Genomic DNA, 27,545 nt, shown 5'->3' on the forward strand with positions numbered 1-27,545 from the left:
TGCCTACAGTCTAAGACAGGATCTACAGCATGATGGTGGTTTGATTTCATTTCACTGTAAAAATCATATGAATTCATGAGGATTCGTGCTTTGCAACATTTTTGCACTGGTGAGGCGGCATGAATCCATGAAAGCATGATTTTTGTGGTCCTGCCTATAGTCTAAGACAGAATCTACATAATAATAGTGGTTTTATTTTATTTCAATGTAAAAAGCATATGAATTCATGAAGATCCGTGTAGATCCGACTTTTACCTTTTTCTGTAACGACTATCCAGTGACTTGCCGCTGCATTACTCAAGAGACTTGTTCAGCTGGGATTGGGACCTACAGTGACTACTTTGATTTGTTTTGGCTGGGTTGGTGAGTCAGATTCAAGGTCTCTCAACGTCTATGGTGACTGCAGAAACGCTTCATAGCCAGAAACAGCAAACCTCTGAGTACTGGTGCTGAAAAGTAAAATCAAGGAACCAGTTTGGCCTTTATATCTTGTTTGCTGGTCCTCCAGGGCAAGTGACTGGCCAGTTAGTTTTGGATTAGATGGACCGCGAAGTTCTTATGCTCTTATGGTGCCACTTGGTTGAGTCGACCAGGCTGGCTGGGCCAGGTTTGGTAGTAGCCACCATGTGATTTATCTAAGCCAGGTCTCAAAGCAGTTACTGTGTGACTTGCCAACTAGACCTCCTGAGCGACTACCACACAAGTTACCCCAGCTAGGCCTGCTGCAAAACGTGGTCAGGCGGAGCAGCCGCTACTACATTATCAGCTCGCAGCGAGCTCCGCAGCAAACTTACCACTGCAGGACTGAGGCAATCTGGCCTAGTCGAGCCGCAGTGCGACTCCGCCAGTAGGCCTCCTCTCCAGTGGCAGCTTCTGCTCGGCCGCTCCGATCCCCTTGCCCCCCACTTCCCCGAGGGGAAAAAGCTGTTCAGGAAGTAGCTCCCAAGGCTGCTCCTCGGGCCTTTCCCAAACTGTAATAGCTCATGTGCCCTCGCCTTTCCCCACAGACTAGCTCCAAGGGCGATCCCTGGAGAACCGAGAATCGCCAAGCAGATCTTTTTCGGAGCCCTTTCTGCTCCCACACTGAAGACGAGCTCGGAAGGACGCAGCGTTAACGGAACTCTCAGCTAGCGGGACTCGTCCGCATCGACCCTTTTCTTCTCCACCTCTAAAGCTGACGAGATTTGAGCGCGACGGGGAGGAGTCATTTGTGTCTGCTTTTTCTCTCAGGAAGCGGCGGCGCTTGCCGGGTGCCAAGGCAGGGAGATGAAGGAAGCGAGGCGGGTGGTAGAGTAGCAAATCCTTCGCATGGACCCGGGCGCCGAGGTCCCTTCCCGGGCAAGGAGGTGGCGGCAAAGATGCGCTCTCAGGACGTGCTCAGAGAGACCACCCGGCTGGCCTCCTCCAGCGCCCTCTTGCAGGTAGCCGCCCAGACTGCTGGGATGAATGCCGGGGAGGGGCGGTAACCTGCTGCAGTAGCTGCCGCTTTACTCCTGGGGAAAAGAAGTAAAGCCGAGGCTTCCTCGCCGCGCTGAAGGTGCAAAAAGAGGTTTTGGGCGACGGACTCGCTAGCGACGTGCTCCCCAGCCCGAGGCAGATTTCGCAGTCGCCCCATGAAGAAGTGTTGGCAAGGCGATGGCTAGTCGAGAGAAATCGATAGTTTTTTCTTGTTCACTTCAAGGGCGGCCTCATGTTAGAAGGAGCATTGGTGCGTTCACAGATGTGTGGGATAAGGCACTGTCACCAGTTGCGTCCTTTTCTTTTTCGTACCTCGCTTGTAGCTGAGAGAAAACACACCCTCGAGAGCTTTGGTTTTCAAGCTTTCCAAACGTGGGACCAAAACATGCAATCCCCCCCCCCCTCACTAGTGACATGTGACCCAATGAGCTCGTAATATCCAATCGCAGGACTTGACCGAAAGAGGAGGCGCGGCTGAACTTGCCTGCGGTTAAAAAAAATCCCACCTCCACTGCTGACTGATCTCTTTTTGTTGCTTGTCTGCTTCTCTTAGCAAAGAGAAACAGGAGGCAGGGTGCCCTGTGCATTACCAGAATGTGCTCCTAAAAAGCAGCGGAGGGGAAGGGAAGGCAACTCTATAAATGGCTGGCAACTCCTTCATTGTACCCCTCCTTTCTTCCCAGTGGGTACCAAAAACAGCTTATAGTTTTCTCCCCTCCTGCATTTTATATTCACATCAACCCTGTGAAAGTGTGTAACTGTTTCAATCTCATCCAGCAAGCTTGCATGGCAAAGTGGGAATTCCAATCAGGGTCTCCCAAATCCTAGCCTCTCACTAGTTCTATTTAAAAGGAAATCCTATTATTTTCAGTGGCACCAAACTGTCACACAAGTGTGCATGCTTTCACTAGTAGAGATTCTGAGGTTGAACTAAACTGGGAACTAGAGACTGCTAATCACATTTACAGTATTAACAGTAAAGCTGCTCTTTTAAATCTGACTTTTGTTTATGTAGTTTGCAAGGTGGTTTTGATTTATTTACTGTGTTTTTCAGATATTTTTCCGGGTAATTACCTTTGGCTTAAATGCTTTTACTCTGCGATACGTTTCAAAGGAAATCATTGGCCTTGTGAATGTAAGGTAATAGATGGCAATCAGTTTTCTTTTAAGGTGTGAATGATTAATGTTTCCAAATTATGGCAGCTCTGTTTCAGTGTCTTCTGTTTGGTCTCTTTCCAAGCATGAACAATGAAAAACGATTTCCTGTTTAATGTTTTACTTCTTTGCAGGATGCTGCAAGAAGTCATTCAATTGAATTAACATTTATAATGTCTAAATGCAAATTTGAGCTTCTGATTTTTGTTTCTTAGGCCAGTGTATTGTTTTTCTGAACTATGTACATCTCTCATAGCTATTTAAAACTTGCGTTTTGTAGCTTCTGATAACAGACATTCCATAATTATTAGATGTTCTTGAAATACTAGATTTGAAAAATGCTACTATTACCATATCCCAGAATTGAAGGATTACTGCTGTTTTGCCAGATTTATCTCAGTTCAGCAGAAACCTTGAGGTGCCTGCAGTAGCATTCCCACATTGCTGGTGTTTCACCTCTTTAGGAGAACTACATTATAACTGGTGCATATTTATTGATATTTTCTGTGGTGTGATTAGTGGCTTTATGAGTGTAATTTCATTCTTATTATGGATACTCCACAGCAAAATTACTCTTTGTAAACATGCCATGGGCTAGGTCCATTGAAAGTAACGAAGATATATTATAGCTTCTCTATGGCATCTGACTAGTCACTTTTCGAATTAGTATGTTAGGCTAGATAGACCATTGGTCTGATCCCATATGGCTGCTTTTGCTTTCTTATATTGAGATGACTGGGATGGAGATGTGTTAACAAAATTCATTCTCTAAATTTATTTCCAGTACAATCCTTTGTGAATTTGTTCTGGTCTATGCCTATAGGTAGGAGTAACTATCAATGTTCTCTCTAAGCTGAGGAGTCTTGTGAGCAAAAATTCTACCTCATGAGCTACTAGCCTTAAAGTTGTGAATGAGTGATTTGGCTGCTGCATAAATTAGTGTGCTCTGGGGCCATCCTTCCTGAGCTGAGACAAAAATGTATGAGCCAGAAGCTAAAAATGTGTGAGCTACCTCACACTAACTCAGCTTAAAGGGAACATTGGTAACTATGTATAATATTATGCTTTTTATGGCATTAAAATATTGCACTTGTTTATTTACTTGCTATGTAGCTGCATTTTTGCACAAAATGAACCCAACAGATTGTAGTCATGTTTAACAGAAATCTACAGCAATTTAAGCTTGTTTTGTCCATATATGTGACAGCATTACAGATTGCTTTATGTTTTTGTGTTTTTCTTTAAGAAGTATATGAGAAATTCAAAACACCTGGCTGGGCCAGATGCAGTGCAGGCCATGGTTGGGTGCACAAAATTTTGCAAAGACTGGTGGAAGGGTGTATGTGTGCTGACTACCCCTCTTTCCGGTAGCCTGTCAAGCCTTATGAGGCTCCAGTTTCTGAAGTTCGGGGGATGGCTTACTGGAGCTTGTGGAGGGAGCATTGAAAGTATACAGAACATTGCAGACCAGAATTATTGTAAAGGATGTTGAGATTTGTTTATAGTTATTTACTAAAATACTTATAGCTAATCTTTCTATCAGCTGCAAAGTGGGACCTGAAGGAGGATGGATAGACTGGATAGACTGGGACTAGGCAGAATAATGGTTGTGTAGAAACTGCTTTACCTAAATGCCTGAAGGAATGAAATACAAAATTTGGAAAATATTGTTTTCAAGGAATTAGAAATCTGAAAACTTTCATGGTACCGAAAAACTGGCAATGATACTGAACAGCTACATAAACTTTATGTCTCTAACAGTAATATAATGTTATTTTTGGTTATCTGATGATGTAGTGGATAGTATTCCTTGTTCTGTGCATTCCTCTGGTGACAGAATTAGTTCAATAACCAGCTCTGTTTGATTAGAGTCAGTTGTAATCAGGAAGTCAGACTAAACCTGAACTCTAGCCCCCAAATCACTTCAAAGATGTTTTTTCTGTGAACCAGAACAAAACTAGAATCCATGGTTTTCTGCCTGGGGTTTCGCTTCTGGTTCAGGATGAAAGTCCCCAGAATACTTTAGGTTAGTTTTAATTCAAGATTTTCTCATCTGCCTATGCAGCAATGCTGTTGTCCTTGTTCAAGTAATGTGGTTGAGTCTCACACATATACTCTTTACACTGTGAATATTATCAAGAAGAAAGACTGCAGATAGTTACTGTCGGAGCGGGAGTAGCAGAGTGAGGGAGATGACTTGCCCGACACAGGGCTTCAGGAAAGAAAATCAGGCAGACACGTGCAACTAGTGCCAAAAGGTGTATTAACATATATACACAACGAGTGCTCTCTTGTGCAGTCTATACAATATCACCTCCACGGACAAAGTGCTTCGCCTAACCACCATCTCACAGGGAGAGACCTGTGTGATGCACACACAGATCATATATAGTCCAAGCAGCCAATCCTGGCCATGCTGACTCAGCAGATTGCATCACTTGGCTTCTGCCGGCTCAAGCCGGTCTGCTGATCAGGTCACTGTGACCTAGCCTGGCAGCTAGATCACCAGCTGTCATACTGTAGCTGTCAGACTGGGTTTATGTAGATTCTTGCTCCAACACACCTCCTAATCTATTTAAACCCAGTGCACCAAAACACTTTACACAGTTTACATACATGTCCACCAGCAACATTACAGTTCATATTTACGTAGCTCGGAACCCTTTCCGGAATTGGTTCAGGAACTCATCATGATTGTAAAACACATCATCGTGTTCCTGTTCAGCCAGCTCTTTCAGACGCTTGGCTTCAGCCTCCTTCTCCCTTGCCTCGCACTCTGCCACCCAGGCTTTCCATTTCTTAGCCTTTTCTTTTAACATTTCCTCAAATCCGGGTGGGTCTGGATTGACAGTCAGAGTGACATAGGGACACTTGTACCTAGCGGGACGTTGGCCTTTGGTGGACCTGGCAGACACCCGTGGCCCTGTGCTTGGACCAGCTTTGTCTTCTTCGGGTTGCTCTGTTCCCACCTCCTGGGCTGGTTGCTCTGCCCCTGTAATTGGGTGTTGAACCTCCTGACTCTCACACTTTACCTCCAGTTCCTGCATTTGAGGCTCTGCCTCCTGACTCTGCTCGTCAGGCTCTGTGCCAGCATTCGGCTCACCTTCTCCAGCCCCACTGGGTGCCACCTCCTGGGCTGGAGTTCTGGGCTGCGCTCCAACATCGTTATCGCTACTTGGCAGCAGGACAAATTGTTTCTGCAAGGAGTGCAACCTTGGCCAGCTGCTTTCTTCATTGAACTGGGCACTCTGACTAAGTGTTATCTTGCTTTTGCTATTGCAGAAACGATAACACCTGGCCCTTGGCTTGTAGCCCAGAAAAATTAGGCTCTCTGCCCGGACATCCCCCTCCCCGCTACTCGTGGAGTGGATGCCAACCCGAGCCCGTGACCCAAAGACTTTTAAAGAACTCAAATCTGGGGTCTTGTTCAGCAGTAACCTGTAAGGCACATTTTTCACAGTATTACACCAAACCCTGTTTTGCAAAAAAACAGCTGCATGTATGGTTTCTGCCCAATAGGTCATTGGCAGTTGTGCATCCTCTAACATGCAATACATCACATTCTGCAATACAGCCCCATGCCCATTTTCTCGGGGCGTTGCCGGGTTCGTCAGACGGTGGGCAATGCCCTTGTTCTCCAGCCAACGTTTCATCTGGTTAGATAAGAATTCCCCCCCTCTGTCGGTTTGTACAGCTAGGAGATTAACCCCTAATTGTCTCTCCACTGCTTTGACCCACTTGGTGAATGTCTTATACACCTCAGACTTATGCACCATGGTGAAAACCCACGCGTACCTCGTGTGGTCGTCGGTGGCCACCAAGCAGTATCTCCTCCCCGACAGACTCTTTGGCAATGGGCCAATAACGTCTAAATGGACTAGTTCCAGGGCTCGTGTGCTTTCCCTTGAGCTTTCTTTAGCAACAGCACACGCCTTGCTTTTGGTCTTCTTGCAGACCTGGCAATCCAAGTAACGTTTGCAAGGATTTACTTTCAAACTAGGCACAAGCTCCAGGGTTTTCTTTAACGCCCTAAATCCGCAGTGCCCAAGTCTCCTATGGAGCAAATGTATACAATTATTGTGCACAGGCTCATTCGACACCTGAGCCACCTGGGCACAATCACTCTGGATCACATACAGTTTACCTTCCCTCTTTCCTGTCACAAGCAACTTTCCCCCACCTCCCAGGATTTTGCAGCAGGTTTTCTCAAATCTCACCTGGTATCCCTGGTCAAACAGTGTGCTAACACTCAACAGGTTAGACTGCAGTGAGGGTACATACAACACATTTTGCAACATACATTTCAGTGCAGGAAATTCCACATTGCCTGAGCAAACAGAATTGGCAGTGGTCCCATCAGCCACTCTCACATACTTATGCTCAGGACTGTCAATGTTTTTCAACAACTCCTTCTCGCAGCAGAGATGGCTCGTTGCCCCGGAGTCTAAAATCCAAGCAGACCCTGTGCTCTCTACTGCAGACGTGACCAGCCGGGTTGCTTCCTCACACGGGCTGGCGGTCCTCCGCTCTCGCCGCACACGCCCCCGCCTCTTCTCCCTCTCAGGGCAAGCTCGGAGCAGGTGCTGCGACGACCCGCATCCATAGCAGCGACGGACTGCAAACGCAGTCGGCTCCACTTCCTCCACCTTCGGACGCCTGCCAGCAGCAGAAGCTGGCTCATTCTTGGCTGTCTTCCCGGACACACCGATAACAGCACGCTGCCCGGCCGACACCCCCGGACAGCTCACGGCCGCAATTCTCTCTTGGAAGTCAAGCAGGTGGGCACAGACGTATTCCATGGTCAGGGTCGCTACGTCCACCGTCTCCAGAGAAGTTATCAGGGGAGTGTACTCAGGTGGCAACGACGACAGCAAAATGTACACTCTGTCGTCTGGAGCTACAGTCTTGCCTCTTGCCTCCAGCTCAACGAAACAGTCCGTTAGCCGTTTGATGTGATCTTTCACACACCCTCCAGCCGGGATAACGGTGCGGAACATCCTCCTTGTCAAGGCCATGAGGGAACCAGCAGTGGTGCTAACATGCACCGCACTCAACGCGTCCCAGGCAGCCTTGGGAGTGTCCTGCCCTCGCACATAAACCAGCTGGTCATCTCCTATAGATAGCGCTATGTTGGCCAGTGCCTTATCCGATAACACAGTCTCGGCAGGAGATAAGTCAGCAGGGGGGTTACTCACGAACAGCCATTGCCCTTCACGCTTGAGGTAGTGTTGCATTCTCAGGCTCCACACCGCGTAGTTGGCTGAGGTGAGCTTCTCAACGGCTACTCCAAGCTGTTGCTGAGCCATCGTGCCGACTCCTCCTCACGGCTGGCTGCCGACGTCCCTCTGGCTCTCAAACAGAGAACGGTGGTGCTTCTGTGTCCTTCACCGGCGTTCCTCGCCTCCGGCTCTTTCCAAACTCACAGTCAGCTCAACTCTCAACTCTCTCCTCCGCGCAGCGGAACCGCCCTGGGCCCATAACCCTGTCGGAGCGGGAGTAGCAGAGTGAGGGAGATGACTTGCCCGACACAGGGCTTCAGGAAAGAAAATCAGGCAGACACGTGCAACTAGTGCCAAAAGGTGTATTAACATATATACACAACGAGTGCTCTCTTGTGCAGTCTATACAATATCACCTCCACGGACAAAGTGCTTCGCCTAACCACCATCTCACAGGGAGAGACCTGTGTGATGCACACACAGATCATATATAGTCCAAGCAGCCAATCCTGGCCATGCTGACTCAGCAGATTGCATCACTTGGCTTCTGCCGGCTCAAGCCGGTCTGCTGATCAGGTCACTGTGACCTAGCCTGGCAGCTAGATCACCAGCTGTCATACTGTAGCTGTCAGACTGGGTTTATGTAGATTCTTGCTCCAACAGTTACCCCATTGCTCTCCAGATTTAAGCCATTACAATATTATATTGACTTCAACCCTGACATGCTTCAGATATACATTTTAGAAGACAGTCAAAAAGTTGTATCTTACGCAGTAGCAAAATTTTGTGTATTAGCTGTTAAAAAGTGAAACTGTCTAAGGAAACTGTTAAATGCTGAAATATGAATTTTCTTTTATCTGTGATCCTACATTTTTGTATTAATTTTTAAAACTGCCCTTTTGTCTGTTTTTAACCTTGCTGGTCTTTTGACCATAATAAGCCCAATTGATTGATTGAATTCAAATTCTTAGATCAAAACCTCTTAGATGCCATTTTCAGGCAAGGGTTCAGTGTTAGTTTTGTTCTCATTTTGTTGTAGTTTCACTGATGGTTAGTGTATATTAAAATCATTTTTGTTTTTGTCTTTTCATTTAGGCTAACACTGCTTTATTCTACAGTTGTTTTCTTAGCCAGGGAGGCATTCCGCAGAGCTTGTCTAAGTGGAAGTACAAGGAGGAATTGGACCAAAACCCTTAATCTTTTGTGGCTAACGTAAGTTTAGATGATATGGTAGGATATTAAGGTTTAAAAAGCAAATCATTTGTATAAGCACTTTCTCCACTGGGGAGAAAGGCAGAGTAAAAATATAGCAGAAGTTGGGTGGGTGGATGGGAAGGAAAAAAGGAAACCAGGAGGCTATAAGGCTTCCAAGAGAAGGGAAAGAGGAAATAGTGTGGGAAGGGAGATGCAGGGGAAACTGAGGTGCTCTCTGCAGCTCCTTGTGCATTCCCCATTGTGCAGCTGGGCCTAGCCTCGTGGCTGGCACTGAACAACTGGGCCCAGCTTGGTGGCCTGCACAGCATATCTTGGCCAGACTTTTCCCAGGAAGAAATTGCCAGGGGCAGGGTGGGAGGGAAAACAGAAAATGGGAAGAGATGAAATGGAGGTTGGCTGGTGAGTGTAAAGGGGGAAAAAAGAAAAGGGGGAAGGCTATGGGAGTGCTTTCTGGGAATGGAAAGAGGAAATAGTGGGGGAGGAGGAAATGAAATGCTCTCTGGAAGACCTTGTGAGTTTCCCACTTGTTTCAATATATTTATCTCAATATCATGTTGATTTAATGCATGGTTGTGTAGATAACAGTTGGGGATTGATATTGTACCTTAGTTACTGTCCAAAAAGCTATATTAGGTCGATGAAGCATCAAACTGGAAAAATTTAGATTTTTTGCATATAGAGATATTAAAATCAGGGATAGATTTCCCATTGCATTCAAACTAATGCATGGTGTGGGACAGTCTGCTTATGCAAGGATTATGATCTTTCCTGCTTTCACCTGCTTCTCCATCCCAGCAGTCACTTCTGACCCTGCAAAAGTTGATTCCTGGGGTCATGGGACCCACATGGTATAGGTGTCACTCAGATTTGTGGGAAGGCTACAGTGAGAAGGGGGGAAAACAGAAATTGCTCCCTCTTCCATCTTCCACTGATGAATAGGGTTGACAGTTCCAGGTTGGGAAATACCTGGAGATTTTGGGGATGGAGCCTGAGGGCTTGGGAGAGGATTTGGGGAGGAGAGGGACTTTAGAGGGGTATAAAGCCATAGAGTCCACCTTCCAGAGTGGCCTTCTCTCTGTTCCTGGAGATCAATTATAATTTCAGGAGATCTTGAGCCACCACCTGGAGGCTGGCAATCCTTCTGATGGCAGAGACAATTTTACTGAAAGAAAAGACACAAAGTATGATTTACCCTTTTTCTGTCCTTACTGCAGCCCATTGACCTGTTTATCTATGAATTCTACACACAGGCTCTACACCTCCAGGGATCAAATTTCCTAGGGCTCAAGCAAGGGAAAGTGGGGAACATCTATGACTCCGTGTGCCTTCTGCTAATGAAGCACTGGATCACTACTTAGTTTTACCTTGTGCAAGCAGATATAGGGGGAAAAAACCCTAATGTATATGTTTTTGTGTTTATTTTTATCTTTAGTCTGGAGTACAGATCTGGATTTTTTTTAAAAAAAGAATCCTATTTTGAATGTTGCATAGAGAAGGGCAAAATATGAAATGGTCTAAGGAAACTCTCTCTGCATCTTTTGTAGAGTACCCTTGGGTGTATGTTGGTCTGTATTCCTAGGCTGGGTCTGGCTAGATATACTTGAAATTCCTGATGGAAATGCTGTTCCTCACTACCAATTTGGAGTAATTACCTTTGGTCTTTCTGCTGTGGTTGAACTCCTAGGTGAACCTTTTTGGGTTTTAGCCCAGGTACACTTATTTGTAAAACTAAAGGTTAGTAAAATCTGTGCAAAATTTTTTATTCTTGGTTTATTAATGTGAAGTTAAAAAGACTTTTTTTTCAAAAATTGACTGTGTGTGTTCACATATAAATAGAATCCTTCAAACTGTGCGGGTTGTCCTCAGTTTCTTGTGTTGTTTATGATAGTGCATAATTAAATATTCTTAGATACATTTGATAATCACAGAATTTTTGAATTTGACACACAAATAGGAACATAGCCTTGGATCCTTAGTAAGCTCGAGAGTCATGGAGTAAAAGGACAGGTCCTCTTGTGGATCAAAAACTGGCTAATTAATAGGAAGCAGAGAGTGAGTATAAATGGGCAGTCTTTGCAGTGGAGGACGGTAAGCAGTGGAGTGCCGCAGGGCTCAGTACTGGGTCCCATGCTCTTTAACTTGTTCATAAATGATTTGGAGTTGAGAGTAGGCAGTGAAGTGGCCAAGTTTGCAGATGACACTAAATTGTTCAGGGTGGTAAGAACCAGAGAGGATTGTGAGGAACTCCAAAGGGATCTGTTGAGGCTGGGTGAGTGGGCGTCAACGTGGCAGATGATGTTCAATGTGGCCAAGTGCAAAGTAATGCACATTGGGGCCAAGAATTCCAGCTACAAATACAAGTTGATGGGGTGTGAACTGGCAGAGACTGATCAAGAGAGAGAACTTGGGGTCGTGGTAGATAACTCACTGAAAATGTCAAGACAGTGTGCAATTGCAATAAAAAAGGCCAATGCCATGCTGGGAATTATTAGGAAGGGAATTGAAAACAAATCAGCCAGTATCATAATGCCCCTGTATAAATCGATGGTGCGGTCTCATTTGGAATACTGTGTACAATTCTGGTCACCGCACCTCAAAAAAGATATAGCATTGGAAAAAGTGCAGAAAAGGGCAACTAGAGTGATTAAAGGTTTGGAACACTTTCCCTATGAAGAAAGGTTAAAACGCTTGGGGCTCTTTAGCTTGGAGAAACATCGACTGCGGGGTGACATGATAGAGGTTTACAAGATTATGCATGGGATGGAGAAGGTAGAGAAAGAAGTACTTTTCTCTTTTTCTCACAATGCAAGAACTTAGAAGAAGAAGAAGAAGATATTGGATTTATATCCCGCCCTCCACTCCGAAGAGTCTCAGAGCGGCTCACAATCTCCTTTACCTTCCTCCCTCACAACAGACACCCTGTGAGGTGGGTGGGGCTGAGAGGGCTCTCACAGCAGCTGCCCTTTCAAGGACAACCTCTGCCAGAGCTATGGCTGACCCAAGGCCATTCCAGCAGGTGCAAGTGGAGGAGTGGGGAATCAAACCCGGTTCTCCCAGATAAGAGTCCGCACACTTAACCACTACACCAAACCGGAACTTGTGGGCATTCGATGAAATTGCTGAGCAGTTGGGTTAGAACGGATAAAAGGAGGTACTTCTTCACCCAAAGGGTGATTAACATGTGGAATTCACTGCCACAGGAGGTGGTGGCGGCTACAAGTATAGCCAGCTTCAAGAGGGGGTTAGATAAAAATATGGAGCCGAGGTCCATCAGTGGCTATTAGCCACAGTGTATGTATATATATATTAGTGTATATATATATATTAGCCACAGTATGTATGTATATATATATGTGTGTGTGTGTGTGTGTGTGTGTGTGTATATATATATATATACACACACACACTGTGGCTAATATATATATACACACAAAAAATTTGGCCACTGTGTGATACAGAGTGTTGGACTGGATGGGCCATTGGCCTGATCCAACATGGCTTCTCTTATGTTTTTATGTTCCTGTTAAAAAGTAGCACCAACTGAAGGATTTCCCCCACTGGAGCACAGCTTTTTACATTTCCCTCTCCTTCTGCAGTCCTAAATGCTGCTTCTTGACGTAGCGCCCCCCCCCCCCAAACAGCATGAAGTGGTAGTTGGTTTTCTGTGTAAGGGGGAATCACAAATACCATCTCACCTTTGTAATGGGGAGATATTTGATAGGATCCAATCCACTTACGCATGCCTAACATAATTTCTATATATTCTTTGCAGGTAATTGCTGAAAGTCTCTCAATCATTTGCAAATGTATTTTGACAGTTATTCTAGTAGTTATATATCCTCACTGGGGACTTTACATCTTTTCTCTGGCCCAGGTATGGTTTGAGATTGTTAGATTTGGTATTTAACACAATGATTTTGTATTTGAAGGAATGGATGTTTGCTTGTTACAACTTCTCCTGCTTTATTACCTTTATCCACCATACACCAAAGATGCCAGACTGAGTCAGACCACATAGATCTGCTTCTTTCTTATAGAAGGCAAGGCTGATATGACTGTATTTGGGGGCACAGTGTTACTGATCTGATGAGTATAGCTGGGAGCTTTACATTTAGCTTATTCCATAGATACAGGATAATTTCTTGAATTAATTTACAAGGCATGTAACACATTATATTCAACCCATTTCAGTAGTGCTTCTTTTTTACCGTTCCACACCATTCAGTGTGTACATATATTAATCAGCCTTTTCTCCCTTAAGCTTTCATGTTTTCATATTTAATGATACAAATGGTATATGAGTTGTTCTTAGAAACCTAATTTTTATGTTCCTTGTGCTTCATTTGATGAGAGTGTAGAAGAAAAGATGCATTGATTCCAGATAGGGGCATTTAATATAGGTCTATTCCCCCAAAGCAAGAATACTGTCAGCCATCTTGTCTAATTAGGGAACCCAAAAACTGGCATGGGAGACTTCAGGAATATGTAAACATACAAAGCAATAAAGCAGAACCTTAAAGACTAACACAATTTATTTCTGCATAAGCTTATTTCGTCTGTGGGTAGGTTAGAAGAGAGTCATCTCATTTTAAGAATTTTAATGAAATATTAAGCCAAATTGCATTACGTTGAATTGAATGTAAAAAGAAAAGTAGAAAGGGGGAAGTTGGAATAGCTATAAATAAACTTATAGTCATGTTATACAATACACTGAGGGTCTTTGAGATAACTTTAGGCATTATTTTAGCTTTTTAACTGCTGTTCCTAAAAATTCCTAAATTTTTCTCAGGGTCACTTATTGTGGTTGCACCATAGGAATGCAGAGTACTTGTGTAAAGTGCCTGATCTCACAAACTGCATAGCTTACGAAAGCTTACATTCTCAATAAAAATTTGTTGGTTTTAAAGGTACTACTGGACTCCAGCTTTGTTCTTCACTTATGAATTGTTAACATAGTTGCAGTGATTGCAAAAAGACATACCATAGTTGCTGTACTGACAGCTGCCACATGTGGGCATTAATTCTTGCAACAGTATATTGTGTAAATACTGTTGTGCCATCTGTTACTACATTTGAACTTAAGAACAGAAGATGAACTTTGCTGTATCAGGCCAGTAGTCTGTCTGGACCGCTATCCTTAGTAGCCAACCAGTTATTCTGGAAGGCCAAGAACAGGGCATAGAGGCCAGAGCCTTCACCTGATGTTGCATCCTGGCACTGGTATTCAAAGGTTTATGATCTCTGAATGTAGAGATTTCCTTTAGTCATCATGGCTAGCAGCCACTGATAGACCTATCCATGACTCTGTCTAATCCACATGTAAAGCTGTCTGTGCCCATGGCCATCACTATATCCTCAGGCATCTAATTCTACATTTTAATCACTTATTGCAAAGAAGCATTTGTTTTGTCTGTTGTGAATCTACTACCCATCAGCTTAATTTAATGCTGGCATTGGGCGTTTAAATATTATTGGTACTCTATTTTCATGTTCAGATGATAATGTTGCTGCACTAATCTTTAGTCTGTGTAACTAATGAAAATTTATTTTTCCAGCTTTTATATACCAGCATTTTGGTGTTATGCTACGTAGTGTATTTCATGAACTTTCTGGGTTCTCCTGAAGCAACGAAAAAATCATTTCCAATTACCAGAATGAAATCTATTTTACCCAGTTTGGTAAACAATGAAGTAAGTAGAACTGCTCTAAATAAAAACAACATATTTTTTTTTTGCAGAAGAAATTTTTTTATCAACTCTGACCAGAGTTATTTTTCACATAGTAACAGGTGAATTTGTAAACTGTTTGTTTACATTATATTTGCATTAAAAATAATTTTTAGTAATATTTGTTTTTACAAGTTTTCATTCATTTTCATTTCCAACATGGGAACAGCGCATGCTTTCCTGTCACCCTGCACCAACTACGTTTGGGGGTGCTGCTGCAAGCAATTATTGAAGGGCACTAATAATGTGGTGTCTATAATACTGGTAGCAATATCATGATCTTTACAGTAAAGGCTGGTTTGCATTTTCTCCTGCTGCAGATTTTTAGATCATGTTGATAACAGTATTTTATGAACTGATGTTCCATGGATGCAGTCCTATTGAGGTCTGTTTGGTCACACAATCCCTATATCCAAAGCACTTAGAGATGTATCATGTCAGGGAAGACCAGCCTTTGTAATATAAATTCATGACTATCTGGAAGGTTTTAAAATTCTTAAATGCACGTTTGTAATAATTGTTTATATTCCAGGACCTTGTTAACTGGAAAGAAGCTAGACTGACCTGGAGTTTTTTTAAGCAGTCATTCCTTAAACAGATTTTAACAGAGGGTGAGTATGATTCATTCTCAGTTTAGTTGTTCAGTTGTTCAGCTTCTTCTCCTGTTCCCCAGTTTAGCTGCCATTTTTGCACTTTCCAGGATTTTTGTTGTTATGAGTTGAACTAAATGGCTGTGAGAAGCATACTCTTTCTTTTCAGTTAGGTTTGAGTTGAGTAGCTTAGAAACCAACAAGAGCTTCAAGGTATAAGCTATTTTTTTGTATTTTTGTGTGCATGTGTGTGCATCTGGAAGTCATGGCAACCTCTGGTGACTGACCCTCACTGGGGGCATGAAGGATATTCAGAGAGGTGGCTGAATAAAGCCTACCACTGTCTTCTTGACTGTTGGTATTTCACGGAGGTCTCCCATCCAAATACTTGCCAAAGTCAACCCTACTTAGCTTTCAAGATCTGATGAGATCGGGCTTGTCTGGGCTATCAGCTTTTGAGAGACAAAATTCCCTTTGACAGATATGGAAGAGTAGAAATGTAGATCTGAAACCTTTTATCCTAGTCACAATGTAAAAGGAATCAGATCTCCATTTCTGTTTTACTGTGTCTGATGAAGGAAGGAGCTTGGACTCTCAAAAGCTTATGCTCTGAAACTTAAGGTGTTACTGGATTCAAATCTAGCTGTTCTACTGCAGACCAATATGGCTACCCTCTGAAACTGTCTTTCCTTGTAGGTTCTTTTTGAAATGAATTTGTTCTGCATGTTTGTTAGAAAGCAGAAGTTGCGATAAGGAGAACACAATACTTTTTGTAACAGGAAGCACACAAAAAAATTGAAGTGAATTTAGGTCTTCTTAAAATATAGTTATTTTTGGATGTAACCCTTAGTATAATTTTATGGGTTTGGGTTGTACTTTTTGAATCCAGCAGTATCCATTGGTCTGAAAAGTAAGAGTCCTGTGATGACAGTAGTGATTACATAGAATTAGATCCTAAGATGCTATTCTATCCATCTAAGTCCAAGCCATAGTATGCCTATATTAGGTATGAGATGTGCTGGACATGTCCACAGAATACTACTCACTTATTATTATACTATTTGAATCACATGATACACAGCAAAACTGAATGTACAGTAATCTTTTGGAACTGACTCTAAGTCAGTGTTACAATAATAATGTGTCCATAATGTTCAGCATTTTAAATGCTTTCTCTTCACACATATTTATCAAGGCGGCTTCTAGAGTATTAGTGCAACAGGTTTAGTACTCCTAACCAGAAAGTCATATTATTTACTTTGTTTAGCTTTTGCCTTTTATCTTCCTTTTGTTGTCTTATGCCTTTGCTAACACTTGTAAGTTTACAAATATGTACACTATCCTGCAGTAGCTGGTCTCTCATCACAGTGAAATAAAGTCTTTTGATTTCTTTTGTGCTTGATTGCAAATATGTATCTCAGGATAATAGTTTAGAGGTTTCTCATTGTATAGTCACTTGCTAGTATATTAGAAAGGGCAATAAAGTCTAATATTGTGCTGATTTTGCAGGTGAAAGATACATAATGACTTTCCTGAATGTGCTAAATTTTGGAGACCAGGGTAAGTATAAGCTATTATCAAGTTTACATAGCATAGTTCTCCTTGATATTGGAAAAAAGCTGCAATTTTTAATAATAATAAAATTAACAGACTTGCATGTTGAACACACTTTATGGTGATACCAGTGTGAGGATTATCAATATGAATATATGTTTTTGGTGTAGGGGTGCCTTCTCCCATTTGGGGGTGGGGGATCCCCCAGTTTCACCACTACTGGACAGTAGAAAGAAATCCCTGTTCAAGTGGTTATATTATGATGATGTCTTTGAGAGTTTTTGTTGGATGCTTTGCTTTATAACCAACTGAGCTGATTATATTACGATGAGATGCTGAAAAGAGTGCATTATTATTTACATTACAAAATGATTTTTACCTAAAATTTGTTTGCTTTGATGGAGATGACTGCACTATTTTCTTGCAGCATTTGGGAAACAGAGCGAAGGGAGCACCTGTGTTCTTTAATGCCCATGTCGGGCTGCTAAATGAAATTGCCCGTAGCTTTTTCATTGGATTCCACCAAATCCAATGACGTGAAACTATGTATTTCATGTAGTAAATTTCTGGAAGTGGTTTTACTGTCTTAGGCCAGTGCTGAGAGGTTGTGGTCAAGCTGCTGGCTGGGGAATGAACAGAAATGAAATCCAGATAAAATGGAGGTGATGCTGGTTGGCAAGGCTGATATTTTAGAAAGACTGTGCTGCCTAAGCTGGATGATGTTAATTTGTCTTTTGCATATCTTATAAGGAGTTATGAGTGTTTTGGCTCAGCCTTGCTTTGTAAAATTAAGAATATTTATTATTTATCTTCCCTTATAAACACTGCTAATCTGACCACACTGATCCACAAGACTTTAATGTTGAAGTAGATTGTTGTTGTGTGCTGCTATAATAATAATAATAATAAACTTTTATTTATACCCCGCCCTCCCCGCCTGGGCAGGCTCAGGGCGGCTAACAAGACATGGTAAAACCATGATACAAATAAAACAGAATACAATAATTAATAATTTAAACAGTAAAACCGATAAAACAATATAACATTATAATACAATCAAAATATGCGCAAGCAATATATTATACAGTGTCTAGATGCTTTCTAATATGCTTTCTATGGGGGTCTGCTCTAGCTCAGAAACTTTAGTTAGTGCAAAATGTAGCAATTTGAGTTTTAATCAAAGTAAGCCAGAATGAATGTGTTTCTCCTGAACTAGGAAGACTTAATTGGTTGCCTTTTGTTTCTAAAAGGTCTGGTTCTTGCTTCCCAACGTCACATATTAGGCAGACTGTCTCTCACTCTAAGAATCTGAACACTAGTTGTGCTCCTTCCAGAACTCTTATTCACTATATATCTCTTAGGAACTTAAGATCTTTTGAGCAGAACCAACCTTTTCAGCTTTATGGAATGGCTATGTGAATGAGGTTACCAAAAAAAGCCCTCCCTTCTTACCTGTAGGAAATCATGCAATGTAATTTTGTTCTGGAGTGCTTTTTGCTGATCTTGTTGGTTCTTTTGGCTTGGATCCAACTGAAAAGCTCCACTGATAAAGAAATTTCTGTCAGTGCAGTATGAGTCCTCTGCCTTGCCTCTGCTGCTGCAACCCAAAATGCCTCCCAAAAGTCTGCTCCTAGGATCCAGAGCATGAGAGGAGAGTCAGGTCTGCCATGGGAAAAGTGCTGAGAATCACCACCCTTCTATCAATAGAAATGATTGGTGGGATCCGACCTGTTGCTTTCTTCCTGACTCTATGAAGGTTTTATTGCATTAGGGTTTTTAAAATTGTTTTAATTTTCAAAATATAAAATTGATATGCGTCCAGTTACTATACCGCATTCTGTTCATCACTTCATAACATATGCATTGTCCAGTTACCATTCCATCAGTATATCTTGTGACATTACTCTTCGCCCCAAAATACATTGAGTTTAGATGTTCTGTCAGCTGCTTTCACAATTGTATTACCTCTTCAGTGAATGCATTGTGATGTGTCTTAAGGTACAGAAAGTTACAGTAGAATGATTTGGATTTCTTGTTAGTCTGAAATTGATTTTTGGTGAACAAGATTTGTCAAACTGTGTTTTCATTGTTGAATTATTATATGTATGGCTTGATGATGTGCTAGTCTGTAAACCATGTTGAATGTTAATTTTGAAAGGCCAGGAAGATATGTTTTTGAATACATAAAATACAGAACAATATTTTTCTGTTCATTTCACAGGTGTATATGATATAGTGAATAACCTCGGATCACTGACAGCTAGATTTGTATTTTTGCCTATAGAGGAGAGCTTCTATGTGTATTTTGCTAAAGTTTTGGAACGTGGGAAGGATATCAAATTACAAAAACAGGTAACTTTAGTCTAATTGTAATGTAATGGAAAAAGAACAGGCCTGTGTGCTCTAGCAACTTTGTGCCATGACATTTTGGAAGGCTAATTAGGAGTAAGGGAAGAATGTAAAATTCATAGTGCAAGATCAGTGGTAGCAAGTGGATAATGTATATATCACATTTGGTTCTAAAATATAAGCGTAATTTGTTCATCTTCATCGTGGTCTCTGTGCAGTCCCATACATGGGTTATCCGCCTGGATCGAACCCGATCCAGAGAATTCGGAGAATTCAAAGCAATCTTATGCGTTAATTTTGATGCGCATTCCCTCTCGGTCTGGGGAGGAGGCATCCACTGCGCATGTCTAGAGCGAGGGGAAGGCGCTCCACCCACCCAGTTTCTTCTTTACCGCTGTCCAGGATACACCTACCTCACTGTGTCTCCTTACTTCTCTGCAATCTTCACTGTTATTCTTCTGCGATCTTCACCGTGTTTCTTTGTCCCTTTCCGAGTTTCATCTTCATCTCTGGTGTAAACCCCCCCAAAAAACTTTATCTTCTTTCCTATTCCCCCCCCCTCCCCCTGGGCAGATGGAAAGGAAAGATACCAAAACTATTTTTAAGAAGTGTACCCAGTGCGGGGCCAAAATTTCATCGACAGACGGACATTCTTTGTGCCTTTTCTGTCTGGGGGAGACCCATAGAACGGAGATCTGTGTCCATTGCAGCCAATTTGGGAAACAGGCTAGAAAAAATCAGGCGGCCAGACTCAAAAGTCACGTTTTGGAGTCATCACTACGGCTAATGTCCCATGCTTCGGGATCCCAAACTTCGCCATCCTCCCTAACTTTACAAAGGGACGTGGCTCAACCGGCAGCTTCCGTGGCATCGGCTCCCAGCAAGCATAAGTCCGGAAAACACTCTAAGAAGTCTGATGATTCCAGAAAGAAACACCGCATGGAATCAACTTCTGAAAACTTCTCGGATTCGACATCCTCGAGATCGAAGCCGAAGCCGGATCGTCAGTCTTCGGATTCCAGGCCCTCCGCCATGACTTCGGCACCGCACCCAACTGTTTCCACTTCGACCTCGATGCCGACGGCACCGATTCTTCCACTAGAGCTCTCGACTTCCATCGATACTGTACATTATGAGGTTGTCCATATCCGATCTAGATCTCCATTGGTTCATGGATCCCTACCAGAAAACATTCAAGACACTGAATCCCTAGAATCCTCGTGTCCTCGGAGTCAGCGAGCTAACCTACTTGAAGCACACACCTTTCGAGAAGTTTCTATACCTCGCAAGGAGCCGACAGTCTCTCCAGTGTCTCCACTCAGACGAGAGCCTTCAATACCTAGGGAGCCGCTCACTCAGGTTTTGACTGAGTGATCCCCACGTCACCGCAGGGATCGTTACTACTGTTACAGCCCATCACAATCCAGGTCACCATCCCCACGTAGATATCGATGATACTATAGGTCACCTTGTTCTGAATCACATCGGCATCGGTACCGTGAGGAACCATTTCAGCCTCAGTAGCGTGAGATGACTTATCAACCCACCTACCGAGAGCCTTGATATCACGAAGACACCTATCGACCTCAGTACCGTGAGGACGTTTCATATACTCGATTCCATGGAAGTCCATACCACCGTCCACAGCATTATAGTCTAGTGTCAAAACCACTATCACCAGCCAGGTCTACATCAGCTTGTTCAGTCTCTTGAACAACAGCTTGAAACAACAGCCCGTGTCAATTCCTACCAAGCCCACATATACATAAGAACATAAGAACATAAGAGAAGCCATGTTAGATCAGGCCAATGGCCCATCCAGTCCAACATTCTGTGTCGCACAGCGGCCAAATATATACACACACACACACACACACACACACACACACTGTGGCTAATAGCCACTGATGGACCTCTGCTCCATATTTTTATCTAACCCCCTCTTGAAGGTGGCCATGCTTGTGGCCGCCACCACCTCCTGTGGCAGTGAATTCCACATGTTAATCACCCTTTGGGTGAAGAAGTACTTCCTTTTATCCGTTTTAACCTGTCTGCTCAGCAATTTCATCGAATGCCCACGAGTTCTCGTATTGTGAGAAAGGGAGAAAAGTACTTCTTTCTCTACTTTCTCCATCCCATGCATTATCTTGTAAACCTCTATCATGTCACCCCTCAGTCGACGTTTCTCCAAGCTAAAGAGCCCTAAGCGTTTCAACCTTTCTTCATAGGGAAGGTGTTCCAGCCCTTTAATCATTCTAGTTGCCATTTTCTGAACTTTCTCCAATGCTATAATATCCTTTTTGAGGTGCAGCGACCAGAACTGCACACAGTACTCCAAATGAGACCGCACCATCGATTTATACAGGGGCATTATGATACTGGCTGATTTGTTTTCAATTCCCTTCCTAATAATTCCCAGCATGGCGTTGGCCTTTTTTATTGCAAACGCACACTGCCTTGACATTTTCAGTGAATTATCTACCACGACCCCAAGATCTCTCTCTTGGTCATTCTCTGCCAGTTCACACCCCATCAACTTGTATTTGTAGCTGGGATTCTTGGCCCCAATGTGCATTACTTTGCACTTGGCCACATTGAACCGCATCTGCCACGTTGACGCCCACTCACCCAGCCTCAACAGATCCCTTTGGAGTTCCTCACAATCCTCTCTGGTTCTCACCACCCTGAACAATTTAGTGTCATCCGCAAATTTGGCCACTTCACTGCTCACTCCCAACTCTAAATCATTTATGAACAAGTTAAAGAGCATGGGACCCAGTACCGATCCCTGCGGCACCCCACTGCTTACCGTCCTCCACTGCGAAGACTGCCCATTTATACTCACTCTCTGCTTCCTATTACTCAGCCAGTTTTTGATCCACAAGAGGACCTGTCCTTTTACTCCATGACTCTCAAGCTTTCTAAGGAGCCTTTGATGAGGAACTTTATCAAAAGCTTTCTGGAAGTCAAGGTAAACAACATCTATCGGGTCTCCTTTGTCCACAAGTTTGTTTACCCCCTCAAAGAAATGTAACAGGTTAGTGAGGCAAGATCTTCCCTTACAGAACCCATGCTGAGTCTTCCTCAATAACCCGTGTTCATCAATGTGCCTACTCATTCTGTCCTTGATAATGGTTTCTACCAACTTTCCCGGTATTGAAGTCAGAATACGGCTCCCATTGATGCTTCTGAAGAAACTGAAGCTGAATATTCGGACTCTTCTCAGTCAACGGCTTCCGCACCGCCTTCTCCAGTCTCCAACATTACCAAGCCGGCTGACCTCTCACCGTCAGAAGGATCGAAGGCCTACTTGGACTTACTCACCAACATGCTAATACCCTTAATATAAAACTCACCACTGATTTACCTAGAGTGTCAGACGTAGTCCATGACTTAGTCCATGCAGACCTGCCGGCAGGCTCTTTCCTTCCTATGCTTCCTGTCCATCTGGAAGGCTTAAAGGAGGTGTGTGATAAGCCCGCATCAGTTCCACCTACATCCAAAAGAATTGAGCACCTTTATAAGATTCCCCAGATTCTAATTTTTTATTTAACCATCCGGCACCCAATTCCATGATCGTATATTCGTCATCAAAATCTAAGCAAACATGCCACCCGGTTCCACCTGAAAAGGAAGGAAAGAAGTTAGGGAGAAAAAATCTACTCCCTCTCTACTGCTGCTTCCAAAATTCATAATTATTTAGCTTATTTTTTAGCCTACATATTTAATTTGACGTCTCAACTTACCACAATGATTCCTTCTCTACCTGACATGACACAGAAGCAAGCATCACATATCCTACAGGAGCTCTCCCGAGTGAGCAAACAACAAATCAATTCAGTGCGCCACGCAGTTTCTTGCTCATCCAGGACCATGGCCACGTCTATCGCCTTACGCCATCATGCCTGGCTCTGCTCCTCTTCATTGCAGCCAGACATCAAGTTCAAAATTGAAGACCTACCCTTCGACAGTCAAGGCCTCTTCAATGCCACAACGGATGATATTCTGACCACTGTCGATGACAGTAGGAAAAGGGCTAGAAGGTTGGGAGTTAACCAACAACAGTCTCAACCCAACCGACAGAGTCTGGAAACCATCTTACTACAAACTTCCCCGCTCACCTCAACAAGCTGATTTCTGGAAGCGCAAGGCTCCTCCAGCTAAACAGCCCTTCCATCAAAGGGCCCGTCCACAAACCACAAAAAAGATGGCCCCGGCTTCAAAACAGTCTCTTTGACTCTCTAATACCACCTCTCAGCCCATCACAACATCCCACAGACAGCACCAGACTACGTCCATTCTACCCCGTGTGGGAATCCATAACATCGGATTCATGGGTCCTGGCGATCATTCACAGGGGTTACGTTATAGAATTCAATTCGCCCCCGAGGCTCCACCGATTAATAAATACTCCCCCTTCCCTCTCTCTCTAGGAAGAGATTGCCACCTTGCTGGACAAGGCGGCCATAGAACCAGTTCCGCCGCAGTTCCATCACACAGGGGTCTGTTCCCGTTACTTCCTGGTTCCAAAGAGACGGAGGACAGCGTCCTATACTAGATCTTCGCAAACTTAATCAACACATTCGTTACAAAAAATTCCACATGATCACTCTGCAGTATCCTACCACTGATTCCAGAGCAAGCCTGGATGGCTTTGATAGAACTTCAAGACGCCTACTTCCATCTCACCATCAACCATCACCACAGAAGATTCCTCAGGTTTGCCGTCGGGGACCTACACTATCGGTTCCGCTGTCTCCCCTTCGGCTTATCAACAGTACCAAGAGTCTTCACAAAATGCATGGCGGTGGTAGCAGCGACGCTCCGCCAACAAAAAAAATCTCCATATACCCCTACATAGACGATTGGCTCATTGTGGCTCAATCCAAAGAGCAACTCCAAAAGGACATCTCTACCATTCTGTCTCTCCTGTCTTCGCTAGGCCTTCAGGTCAACCTAACAAAATCCAACCTGGTCCCTACACAGGACTTTCAGTTCATAGGGGCACACCTGTCAACACTATCGCACAAGGGCTACCTCCCGGCGGACAGAGTGCACCACATCCAATCTCTGGCCACTACTATCATTATGCACTGTACTCAAACAGCCTTCATCTTCCATTGAATGTTGGTTCTTATGGCGGTCACAACCTCCGTCTTCTGGTTTACGAGATTCCACATGCGCCCTCTTCAATTATGGTTCGTCTGGACATTCTATCCACATCGACAACACCAAATGACCCTACTCACTATTCCATCTCACATTCTTCCATCTCTGGAATGGTGGACGTTAGAACGTCATCTTCTGACTGGAATGCTGTTCATACGGTCACTCCCGTCTGCTATTGTTACGACCGACGGCTCGAAGTGGGGTTGGGGAGCTCACTTCGGAACGTTAACAGTTCAAGGCCAGTGGACAGACTACGAAAAATCCCTCCATATCAATTGTCTGGAACTCTTGGCGGTCTACAGAGCTCTAAGGTCCTTTCTGCCATCCCTTCATGGTCAACACATCCAGGTCACTTCGGACAAAGTGGCTACTGTCTTTTATATCGGACATCAGGGAGGCACTGCTTCTGTCTGCCTTTGCAGACGAGCCTTATCCATATGGCATTGGAGCTTTGCTCACAACATATTTCTGACAGCTGTGCATCTGCTGGGAATTCAAAATGTTCAAGCAGACACACTAAGTTGCCACCTCGTGAACGACCACAAATGGACTCTCAACCGCCATTACCTTCAGACAGTCTTCAAAACATTCAGGGTTCCGGCAATAGACGTCTTTGCCTCTCTACACAACGCCCAATGCTTGCGTTTCTACACTCGAGGTCCTCCATCCCCGCAATCTGTGGGAGATGCCTTCCTCCACCTGTGGTCGGGACCACTGCATTATCTATTTCCACCTATTCCTCTCATCACAAGAACACTGCAGAAAATCAAACTAGATCGGACCAACTGTATTTTTATCACCCTGTGGTGGCCCCGTCAACCTTGGTTCACCACTCTCCTCCTTCTTTCGAACAGTGTATTCCTTTGATTTCCTCAAGTCCGGGATTTAATCTCCCAACAGGAAGGTAAAGTCCTGCACCATGACCCGGGACTTCTACGACTGCCTGCCTGGAAAATCAGTTTTTGAATTTTCCCTTAGAAGTTCGACATGTTCTGCTCAATGCCAGAAAACCTTCCACTAGAAAATCTTATTCCCTGAAATGGAAACGCTTCTTGGCGTATGCTGCTCTACATAACTTTCATTCTGAACTATCTACTATAGCCCAGATTTTGACCTACACTTTGTCTCTCTCAAACTCAGGGCTAACCTACTCTTCTTTGAAAGTTTATTTTGCAGCCATCTCAGCCTTCCATCCACACATTGAGGGATGTACTGTTTTCTCCCACTCCGCGACTAAGGCCTTCCTAAAAGGGATCCTGCATCTCCAATCTCCAATCCGTCAGCTACATCCCACTTGGAGCTTATCCCTTGTGCTGAGCCAACTAATGAAACCACCCTTTGAGCCTATGGCGTCCATTCCTTTGCACCTTTTGTCTTGGAAGACGGCATTGCTGGTGGCACTCACATCTGGCAGAAGAGTCAGTGACATTTGTGCCTTCAGAGCAGATCCTCTATATACTGTCTTCCACCATGACAGAATAATATTATGCCCTGACTCTTCCTTTCTACCAAAAGTCGTCTCACCATTTCATTTAGGAAAACCAACTACTCTGCCTTCTTTTTTACAAAGTCCTGCTGACGCTGGTCAACCGACCCTACACAATCTGGACGTGCGTAGGGCCCTTGCTTTCTACATTGAGCGGACACGTCCCTTCAGTAATGACACTAGACTTTTTGTAGCGTACGGAACCCACAAGCAGGGACACAAAATCTCAACATAGAGATTTTCAAAATGGATTGTGGCTGCCATTACCTTATGCTACCGACTGGCTAAGCAGCCTGTACCCGAACGACTATGAGCTCATTCCACTTGAGCCGTTTCCACGTCAGCAGCCTTCTGCAGCCTTCATCAGCCTTCTGCATCTGCAGAGGCATTCAGATGGAAGACATCTGTGCTGCTGCAGTCTGGTCTTCTCCATCTACGTTTGCCACGCACTACGGATTAGACGTTCGTGCTTGGCGTGACGCGTCCTTCGGACAGGCTGTACTGCGTTCCATTTTTGACTGACATCCCCAGTCTTCTATTCTGTAAGTACATTACTTTTACTTCCTATATGCATAATTAATTTCTGCCCTTCTATTACAGAACCAGCACCCGCCTCCGGGCAGGTCAGCTTGCCAGTCACCCATGTGTGGGACTGCACAGAGATCACGATGAAGATAAACAGGTTGCTCACCTGTAACTGATGATCTTCGAGTGGTCATCTGTGCAGTCACACACGCTTGCCCAGCCTTCCCCACTGCTGGTTTATGCTCTCCTTATTTACATTTTTCTCTATACAGTGGCTAGAAGAAACTGGGTGTGTGGAGCACCTTCCCCTCGCTCTAGGCATGCGCAGTGGATGCCTCCTCCCCAGACCGAGAGGGAATGCGCGCCAAAATTAACACATAAGATTGCTTTGAATTCTCTGAGGTCGGGTTTGATCCATGTGTGTGACTGCACAGATGACCACTTGAAGATCATCAGTTACAGGTAAGCAACCTGTTTTTTTCACTAAAGCAATACTGGAACCTATGGTTATAAATGTATCTTAAGAATATATAGTGAAAGCTTGCTTATTTATTTATTTGATTTATAAACTGCCCTTCCTAATGCAGGGCTCAGGGCAGTGAACAGAATCTCAATAAATAATTTTACAAATCCAATTAAAACAATTAAGAACAGTAGAATGATAACAATTCCAAGTCTATTTGGATGGCAGTTAAGAACCAATTGTATCCTGCCTCCATTGGGAAGAGGCCAGGCTTGATGACAGATTGTTGCTGTCCTCAATCATAGGCCTGGTGGAATATGTCTGTCTTACAGGCCCTGTAGAACTGTACTAGGTCCTGTAGGGCACGGATGTCATTAGTCTGAGAGTTTCACCAGGCTGGCATCAGGGCTAAAAAGGCCCTCACTCTGGCCAAGGACAACCAGATATCTTTGGGGTCAGGTATCACTTGGAAGTTCTTCCCAGAGCACAATGCTCTTCTGGGGGTATACCAGGAGAGGTGGTCCCATGGATATGTTGGTGCCAGACTGTTTAGGTCCTTAAAGGTTAGAACCAAAACCTTGAACCTGATCCAGTATTCAACCTGGAGCCAGTGCAAGTGATGAAACACCAGTTCAG

The 27,545-nt window shown here is 43.8% G+C and overlaps 1 protein-coding gene across 2 annotated transcripts in view; it reads left to right on the plus strand.

Moving 5' to 3' along the window:
* The first annotated feature begins 1,198 nt into the window (after nucleotides 1-1,198).
* The window catches only part of RFT1 (RFT1 homolog), a 36,998-nt gene continuing 10,651 nt past the window's right edge, over nucleotides 1,199-27,545 (plus strand). Inside the window, exons 1-9 of one of the 2 annotated variants that reach the window (XM_060239924.1) lie at nucleotides 1,199-1,421; nucleotides 2,513-2,598; nucleotides 8,928-9,044; nucleotides 10,592-10,781; nucleotides 12,820-12,921; nucleotides 14,603-14,737; nucleotides 15,306-15,384; nucleotides 16,873-16,923; nucleotides 19,139-19,269. In XM_060239924.1, the coding sequence (XP_060095907.1) occupies nucleotides 1,359-1,421; nucleotides 2,513-2,598; nucleotides 8,928-9,044; nucleotides 10,592-10,781; nucleotides 12,820-12,921; nucleotides 14,603-14,737; nucleotides 15,306-15,384; nucleotides 16,873-16,923; nucleotides 19,139-19,269 (954 nt within the window). In that variant the 5' untranslated portion in view covers nucleotides 1,199-1,358. The remainder of the gene's footprint in view (nucleotides 1,422-2,512; nucleotides 2,599-8,927; nucleotides 9,045-10,591; nucleotides 10,782-12,819; nucleotides 12,922-14,602; nucleotides 14,738-15,305; nucleotides 15,385-16,872; nucleotides 16,924-19,138; nucleotides 19,270-27,545) is intronic. The other variant, XM_060239925.1, reaches the window with a different exon arrangement.

This window comes from Heteronotia binoei, chromosome 5 (genome assembly GCF_032191835.1).
Source record: "Heteronotia binoei isolate CCM8104 ecotype False Entrance Well chromosome 5, APGP_CSIRO_Hbin_v1, whole genome shotgun sequence".
NCBI classification, from domain to species: Eukaryota; Metazoa; Chordata; class Lepidosauria; order Squamata; family Gekkonidae; genus Heteronotia; species Heteronotia binoei.